The sequence below is a fragment of the Girardinichthys multiradiatus genome, chromosome 21, assembly GCF_021462225.1.
Source record: "Girardinichthys multiradiatus isolate DD_20200921_A chromosome 21, DD_fGirMul_XY1, whole genome shotgun sequence".
Classification (NCBI taxonomy): Eukaryota; Metazoa; Chordata; class Actinopteri; order Cyprinodontiformes; family Goodeidae; genus Girardinichthys; species Girardinichthys multiradiatus.
Window position 1 is genome coordinate 24,212,965 of NC_061813.1, and position 8,953 is coordinate 24,221,917.

The 8,953-nt window shown below is 38.8% G+C and overlaps 1 protein-coding gene across 1 annotated transcript; it reads right to left on the bottom strand.

Annotated features, from left to right (window-relative positions):
* Nucleotides 1-5,291: 5,291 nt before the first annotated feature.
* On the bottom strand, nucleotides 5,292-8,708 carry c1qtnf9 (C1q and TNF related 9). The gene is made up of 3 exons (XM_047350179.1): nucleotides 8,205-8,708; nucleotides 7,678-7,740; nucleotides 5,292-6,576 (listed from the first exon to the last, which is right to left on the bottom strand). The coding sequence occupies exons 1-3, from the start codon at nucleotides 8,401-8,403 to the stop codon at nucleotides 5,807-5,809; spliced, it is 1,032 nt and encodes a 343-aa protein (XP_047206135.1). The 5' UTR covers nucleotides 8,404-8,708; the 3' UTR covers nucleotides 5,292-5,806.
* Between the last annotated feature and the right edge of the window lie 245 nt (nucleotides 8,709-8,953).

Below are 8,953 nucleotides of genomic sequence, written 5' to 3' on the forward strand. Positions count from 1 at the left end.
GAGGAAAGCCACGCCCACTTCAAAGCGCAGCTCAATGCTGGAGATGGCAATCCTGCGCGTTAGGTTATGGAAGACCAAAGGTGCCACAATTCAAGAAATTAAACAAAATAACTCCTGTAAGATATAGTTTGTAGTTTTTGTAGTGAATGTCTGTGAAAATATCAGTAATACATTAGAGCGAGCCATTGAATAAGAATTTAATTTGTCTGAAGGGTCAATATGTATCTTGAAAACTTGTACAGTGCAAAACATTCCAATATGTCCACGATATACAGTTATGCAGGAAATTGCCACTTTATTAGCAGTAGGCTCTATATGCTGCTGCTACATCCACTGTGGCTCAGTCGGGTGTGGGGTGGGTGGTTGGGGGGTGGGGTAGAAGGGGGGTCTGTGGTTTTAAAATGTTTTCTTTATTTGTAATTTTTGTGGACATTGTGTTCTAAGATGGAGAGCACACCATAATATCTTCCCTCAATCAGAAAACCCAAAACAAAGGAAACTACAACAAAAAAATATATGTCCCACAGAAACTGTATTACTTGTTCTTTATTATTTAAAACTTTAATATTACTTCTTTATTATTTAATTTTTTATTTATATTTTACCATATAATAGTTCTAACAATGTTATTTTTGGCTATTATGCTGAATATTGTAACTATGAGTGTTGAAAATATTTTTGGTGGGAGTGTGTGTGGGAAATTACAATACATTTATTTTGACTGGAAAAACTTGTTTTATAGACACAATTTTTGCATAGTTCCTTGTTTGAAATAGTTAAATTTGTATTCCACTGTGTGTGGATTTAAACAAGCATAAATAGATTAATAATTTATCAAATGTATTTACTTCCACCTTTTTTAAAATCTCAAATATTTAAACAATAATTTTAGGATTTATCATTTTATGAAACTGTGGCATCTTTGGCCCTCCGCAGTTCCTGCGTGTCAGTAGGACAGAAGAAGACTGGGCCGTCCAGTTGGTTTGGCCCTCCTTTGCTCCTGTCATGTCACTGAATCATACCAGTGGAATTTAATGTCAGGCATATTTTTGTTCAATGCCCATCCCCAAATGTTAGAAAGAGAAACAAGATGATTGTCCTTTATTGTTATTGAAAGACAATAAACAGGTTAGACAAAAGATTAAGTCTAGATATTTCTGTGTCATATAATTAACATATCTTTAACCATTTACTAAAATCACGCACTCACTTTTTGCGTAACTGCGTAATTTAACTCGAATAAGCAGTAGGTGGGGTATATATATATATATATATATATATATATATATTCATACATACATATCATAAAAGTTATATAATGAAACATTCAAATCTTTTATATAATAAAAATTATATAGAAGATTTTTTTTAAAAGCCACTAGTGCCTAAGAAAACAAGTGACTTTCCTAACATATTTATTCAAGCCCATGTTGCAAAAATAACTACATGACTATAAAAGGGCATCTCTTAACGAAGAAAATCAGCTTTCATTTGAGAAAATAAATAATTTCTTCACACAAACAAATGTGAGGGCTACAAGAAGATCAATAACGCTTTACTTATCAGTCAGAATACTGTAGCTGAAGTGATTTAACCATCTGTAATCATCTCACAGAGGCGTCTAGGCCGTCCATGGATGTTAACACCTCGACAGGAGCATCTTGTGATGAGAAGGGTTGAAGAAAATTGCCATGCAAGTTCACTGCAGTTAGTTAAATAAGTAGAAAGCCAAACTGGAGTCACTGTTTCCCATGACACCATGTAGCACGCACTGCAGAGGAATGGCATTAATGGGCATCGTCCACAAAGAAAGCCCCTCCTAAAGCACAGACACAAAAAAAGCACGCCTGGAAGAGTACTGAGAATTTCAAAGAAAAATGTATGGTGCCTACAGTGAAACATTGCTGCTGCTGGAGAGCTGCATTTCATTGATGGTATCATGAACTCAAGGATCTACTGCTCTATAGGAAGATGCCACCATCACTTCATGCCCTTGGTCGTCAGTCACTTTTCCAACATGATAATGATCCAAAACACACATCTAAAGCTACTGTTGCATTTGTGAAGAAGAACAGGGTGAAGTTGATTGAATGGCCAAGTGTCTGATAAGAAGCCAATCAAACACAAATGGGGAATTCTGAAGAGACAAGTTGAGCTTCACTCTCGATCCAGCATCCAGGCTCTAAAAGAGGTTGTTAAGGGCAGCGCCTGTGAGTGGGCAGCAAAGCCTCGGTGACCCGTCCCCCCTTTGTCTTGTGTCATAATGTATGTTTGGATGGGTTGTACTGGAATTCTAATTTCCCCTTGGGGATCAATAAAGTATCTTTGTATTTGTATTGTATTGTATTGTTCTTGAAGAATGGAAAAAGATAGATGTTGCACTATGTCGGCATTTTGTTCATTCCGTTCCTAGAATACAGGTCCTTCTCAAAATATTAGCATATTGTGATAAAGTTCATTATTTTCCATAATGTAATGATGAAAATTTAACATTCATATATTTTAGATTCATTGCACACTAACTGAAATATTTCAGGTCTTTTATTGTCTTAATACGGATTATTTTGGCATACAGCTCATGAAAACCCAAAATTCCTATCTCACAAAATTAGCATATCATTAAAAGGGTCTCTAAACGAGCTATGAACCTAATCATCTGAATCAACGCGTTAACTCTAAACACCTGCAAAAGATTCCTGAGGCCTTTAAAACTCCCAGCCTGGTTCATCCCTCAAAACCCCAATCATGGGTAAGACTGCCGACCTGACTGCTGTCCAGAAGGCCACTATTGACACCCTCAAGCAAGAGGGTAAGACACAGAAAGAAATTTCTGAACGAATAGGCTGTTCCCAGAGTGCTGTATCAAGGCACCTCAGTGGGAAGTCTGTGGGAAGGAAAAAGTGTGGCAGAAAACGCTGCACAACGAGAAGAGGTGACCGGACCCTGAGGAAGATTGTGGAGAAGGGCCGATTCCAGACCTTGGGGGACCTGCGGAAGAAGTGGACTGAGTCTGGAGTAGAAACATCCAGAGCCACCGTGCACAGGCGTGTGCAGGAAATGGGCTACAGGTGCCGCATTCCCCAGGTCAAGCCACTTTTGAACCAGAAACAGCGGCAGAAGCGCCTGACCTGGGCTACAGAGAAGCAGCACTGGACTGTTGCTCAGTGGTCCAAAGTACTTTTTTCGGATGAAAGCAAATTCTGCATGTCATTCGGAAATCAAGGTGCCAGTCTGGAGGAAGACTGGGGAGAAGGAAATGCCAAAATGCCAGAAGTCCAGTGTCAAGTACCCACAGTCAGTGATGGTCTGGGGTGCCGTGTCAGCTGCTGGTGTTGGTCCACTGTGTTTTATCAAGGGCAGGGTCAATGCAGCTAGCTATCAGGAGATTTTGGAGCACTTCATGCTTCCATCTGCTGAAAAGCTTTATGGAGATGAAGATTTCATTTTTCAGCACAACCTGGCACCTGCTCACAGTGCCAAAACCACTGGTAAATGGTTTACTGACCATGGTATCACTGTGCTCAATTGGCCTGCCAACTCTCCTGACCTGAACCCCATAGAGAATCTGTGGGATATTGTGAAGAGAACGTTGAGAGACTCAAGACCCAACACTCTGGATGAGCTAAAGGCCGCTATCGAAGCATCCTGGGCCTCCATAAGACTTCAGCAGTGCCACGGGCTGATTGCCTCCATGCCACGCCGCATTGAAGCAGTCATTTCTGCCAAAGGATTCCCAACCAAGTATTGAGTGCATAACTGTACATGATTATTTGAAGGTTGACGTTTTTTGTATTAAAAACACTTTTCTTTTATTGGTCGGATGAAATATGCTAATTTTGTGAGATAGGAATTTTGGGTTTTCATGAGCTGTATGCCAAAATCATCCGTATTAAGACAATAAAAGACCTGAAATATTTCAGTTAGTGTGCAATGAATCTAAAATATATGAATGTTAAATTTTCATCATTACATTATGGAAAATAATGAACTTTATCACAATATGCTAATATTTTGAGAAGGACCTGTACTTGGTGCTGTCCGTACAAATCACAGCGGTCACACAAAATACTACATGTAGTCTTTGTTCCAGGGTGGATTCAGTTTTGCTTCAACTCATTTGAGTAAAACTGCAGATATATATAGATATCTATATATCTATATATATGGATATATGCATATGTGTGTATTTAAAGGGATTTTTTCTTAAAATAACTGTAAAGTTCTTATGGTTTTACTTCTATTTCTGAATAAGCAAAGGATACTTTGTTTCTAGTTTTAAGGAATATGTAGTCCATACCCACTTCTTTATTTAAAGTATGTGACAACAAAAGACCAGTAAAACTAGTTCACAGGTTTGATCCAACAAAAAAGGTGGAAACCAACTACATAAATTCAGGAAATTCAAAGAATGTCATAAAGGTTTGTTTTCTGTCTTTATATTTGTTTTTTGCGTATAAAGGTTTGCTTCTTTGCTTTGAGCTGTTATTGTTTCTGATGTTTCAGAAAGGACTTCATCAGGACAGTAGTGTGTGTTTGTTTCTGTATGGGCAACAGAAAGAGGGCCTCGCCTTTTGTTTAAAACGTCATTAACTCTGTTTCAACGGTTTTCCGGGGTCATAATTCATTCAGGCTGGTTTAAACAGTTTTTCATCACTTTGTCTTCCTTCATAATTACAGATCAATTACATGTGTTAGATTATTTAACTGTTATAGGAATGAGGATTTTAACTTGCAACAGATTTTACTCAAGAGTTGTCCATGCACAAAATAAAAAATTTAATTGTCCCGTTGATGAAATAGATGTTTGGATAAAATCAGTAACACTGTTAGCAGAGACCCTGAATCAGCTCCACAAAGTCAGCAAGTTCTGTTCTTTATGAGTTTCATTTCATCATCTACAAACAACTTAATGCTTTGCTTTCCCAACCAGCTCTGTTTGGGTTTCCAAGTCCAACACTCAGTGTTACAGAGATTGTGACTTATCTCTGATATTTAGCTCAGAATAAAAAAAATCCCTTTTGTGCATTTCTTGCAACATTGGTGCCCAGCTTAGTTTAACGTGCAGCATGTGGCAGATCTGGCCACAAGCCTAACATCTTTTCAGGGGAGGCTGGAGACTTTTCTAGCAGGGTTCCTTCTTGTATCATAGCAATTTTGAAACAATAACAGGACAAAATTAAAGAATTTAATTTGGGGATCATCTTACACACTTTATAGGTTATGTTGTTAATAGCATTTCTGATACTCTAGGCAAGATCGGTGTCTGGATAAATATAAAAACAATCACTTTATATATTGAAAGTATTTTATTTGCAATTTTAGATTAGAAAAATAACACTATTATGTTTAAATCTAACTTGTATTTTCTTTGAAGAATGATTTCAATTCAAAAACAGTTTTAAACATTGCTTTTTCTGTTTTAGCACACTTTTAGTTGGTAAAACCTGAGAAAAGTTTCACATTTACTTCTCATTTGTAACACATTAGATTTTGTTTAGCAGAAAACATAATTTCCTGTTTAAAATAATAGAGGGGATCAGGCAAATATACGAAACAGTGAAGTGCCATCTTTAAAACAGATTTGAGTGATTGGATCTGGACCTGTTGAGATTTCATGTTAATTAATTTATATGTGGTTTCAACTATAAACCAATTTTAAATTGAAAATATTTTACCCGATAACTAGATTAAAATGAGACTGAATTTAGCTGGAAGTCTCCTCTATACAGTTGTTGAGTTGCCTTGTTGTGAAATTGATTTGTTTCATAATATCATAGATTTTCCATCATTCCTTAAAGATCTTTTATTAGGCTCCAAAGATTATGAACCCAGAGAAGGTAGTGTCATCATCTTCATCAGCAAAAAGCCCGTTAAACAGCTCTCCTCCAACTACCTGCAGCCACACTCTGTCCCCCACATCCAGGTGCAGCACAGCGCCCCCTGCTGCCTGATCCTCGCTGGTCTGGTAGTTGTCCGTGGTGTGGATGATTTTTGCCCCGTTCTTCACTAAGGCCACTTTCACGTTTCTGGAGAAGACGGTGATGTGATAGGTGAAGAAGTAGGCTCCTGCCACGGGGCACGTGAATCTCCCTGTCTGTGGGTCGTAGTGGTTTTGTTGGTTGTAAATGATCTTGTCAAACCGGATCGGCGTGTTGGCTGGTGGAAGTTTACTACGTGCTGTGAGTCCCACAGAGAAGGCACTTTTGGGGATGACAGGAGACTCTCCCTTATCACCGCTATCACCCTTCTCCCCCCGAGCGCCCCGCTCCCCACGGTAACCAATGCTCCCTTTGGGACCTGGAAAACCAATTTCTCCCTTGAGGCCTGGCTTCCCAGGGGGGCCCAGTGGGCCTTGAATACCTCTGTCACCTCGAAGGCCAACTTCACCCTTTGGACCATGTGGTCCCGGAGGCCCTAAATCACCTTTAGGTCCTTGGGGTCCTGGCATACCAAGTTCTCCTTTACTTCCCATTGGACCAGTTGGCCCCTGTATTCCTTGGGGCCCCATTTTCCCAGGAGGTCCCCTTTCTGCATTATCTCCTTTTTTTCCTTTAGGCCCAATTTGACCGCTTGTACCTGGAGAGAACAAGCATATAGTAACTTAATAAAATAAGAGTAAAAGAAAAATTGATACTCATTAAAAGAACAAGTGTATTGTATTGGGATTTCATTTGACAGATGAACCCAATGCAGCAAGGTAATTTTTAAGTGGGAGCAAAAGGGTACATTGTTTTAAACATTGTTTGCAATCACCCAGTGATATCTCTGTAGGAGCTGCTGAAATGCACAGTTCAGCTGACAGAATTGGTCAATAGGACAACTATTATTCATGCACTCCACAAATCTGACATTCATATTCAAGAGTGGCAAGATAAACGCCATAGGATGTCCTGCTTGCAGCTTGCAACAACTTATGTAGGGAACATGTAAAAGATGGTGGTAGAAGGTGCTCTAGTCAGATGAGAACAAAATTGAAGTTTCTGGCCTACAGACAAAATACTGTGTGTGGTAGAAAACTAACACTTCACATAACCCTGAATGCATCATGTAGGAAATGGTGGTGGCAGCATCATACTGGTGCAATGTTTTTTTTATTAGCAGAGACAGGAAAACTGGTCAGAGTTGATAGAAAGATGCGTGGAGCTAAATACAGGGACAATCCTGGAAAAAAAAGATTGGCGTGAACCGCAGCAAGTGCATGTGTTATAATGGCCCAATCAAAGTCCAGACACACTCCCACTGAGAATCTGTTTCAGAACTTTAAAGTTGCTGTTGGCAGACATCGTGAGATGTGCAAAGCTGGTTAGAGACAAACCCCAAAAGACTTTCAACTGTAACTGCAACGAAAGGTGGTAAAGTGTTGACTCTGTTTACTAATCAGGTGACCTCTATAGAAACTGTGGTGGAGGGGAGGTATTCATCACTCTTATAGATTTCAATATGTAAGAATTGTTGAAAACCTTGAGCCATTTCATACTGGTTCAGCCCTGCTTCATACTGGTCTGTCACATAAAATCCCAATAAAATTCGTTAACGTAAACTGTTGTTCAAAGGGGTATGAATACTTTTGTGAGGCTCTGTAAATAGCAACTATTTCAATTTAATGCTCTAAAGTAAGCAAATAATATACCACTAACAGGAATATTAATTGTTTTGCTGTTATTTTGAAATACATACCAGTGTCTCCTTTGTCTCCCTTAAGGCCATCAGTACCTGCAGGTCCAGGACGCCCAACTTCACCTTTACATGAAATACCAAAACAGAGGTGTTTTTAAAAGTTAGGGAGATAACACTTTTATACACAAAAATGAGAACAAACAGCCATACTCCAAAAATTAGAATGTTATCAAAAAGTAATTTTTTTGTGAGTCAATTAAAAAAAGTGAAACACATTATTTAGATTAATTTTGCACAGACTAATGATTTCAAACCTTTATTTCTGTTAATTAAGATGATTGTCCACTTACAGCTCATGAAAAGACAAGATTTAAAATTAAAATAAAACATCAGGCCAATGAAAAACAATTTTAATACAGAAATGTGGGCCTATGGTAAAGAATGTTTAATATCTATTTAAAGGTTGTTTTTTCATAGGAAACTTTTAATCTGACAAACAAACCTAACTGGAAAGCAAGTTCAAATTTATTGAAAATGACTCCAGTTACATTTCAGATGAATCTTTAAAAGTCTTCCTCCCAACTTGCCTTGGTCTCCTTTGTCTCCTCTGAGTCCATCTCTGCCGTCTCTGCCCGGCGAACCATTGTGACCAGGATCGCCTGGTATTCCAGGATACCCACAAACGCAGCCTTTACTTGGTGCCGATTCCTCTGCAACACATCTGACAACCAAGAGCAGGAGCAGGAGCAGGACCAGGAGAACAACCCTAAACTTTATCTGTGACATCGTACATACTGTACCATTAGACTTTTACAAGTTCAAGCATGGCACAGAGTTACCTCTATACCCAAAGGTCTGAGATCCTCCGTGCCACAGTTGCAAATTGCATGACAGAAGCCAAAGATTCACAGGCTGGATTAAGCTTAACATATTTCTCAAAGCGTTCTCATTGGTCACTGTTTTTGGTTTAGTTATTGACTCTGCTCCATCAGTTATGCATGGCCTCTGGCCCTTCGGATGCTTCTCTAGTCCTGCTGAGGCTAATAATAAGCTCAGACTCACAGTGTCTGAGAATAGGAAGGTAGAGAGGACCACATAGTTTCACTTGAGCTGCCTGTCTGTGCAGAGGAGAAAATAAGACATTAACCGTGGGCATTTATTTACGTGCTTTGACATCTCATTGGCAGATATCATATTTATTTACTGTGCAGTAAAACGGATTGGATGTATGAAATGACATTTAGATTAAAAAGCTGTTGCCTTTTAGTTTAATGGTCCACATTTGATTAGACTGTATAAACGGATGTTGGCTCATGCATGCTTTGTTTCATATGTG

Coding starts and splice junctions, on each gene's coding strand:
- c1qtnf9 (XM_047350179.1), bottom strand. CDS start 8,403: ATGTCACAGATAAAGTTTAGGGTTGTTCTCCTGGTCCTGCTCCTGCTC. Junction 7,741..8,204: donor AGGAGACAAAGGAGACCAAG/GCAAGTTGGGAG, acceptor TTTCATGTAAAG/GTGAAGTTGGGCGTCCTGGA. Junction 6,577..7,677: donor GGGAGACAAAGGAGACACTG/GTATGTATTTCA, acceptor TGTTCTCTCCAG/GTACAAGCGGTCAAATTGGG.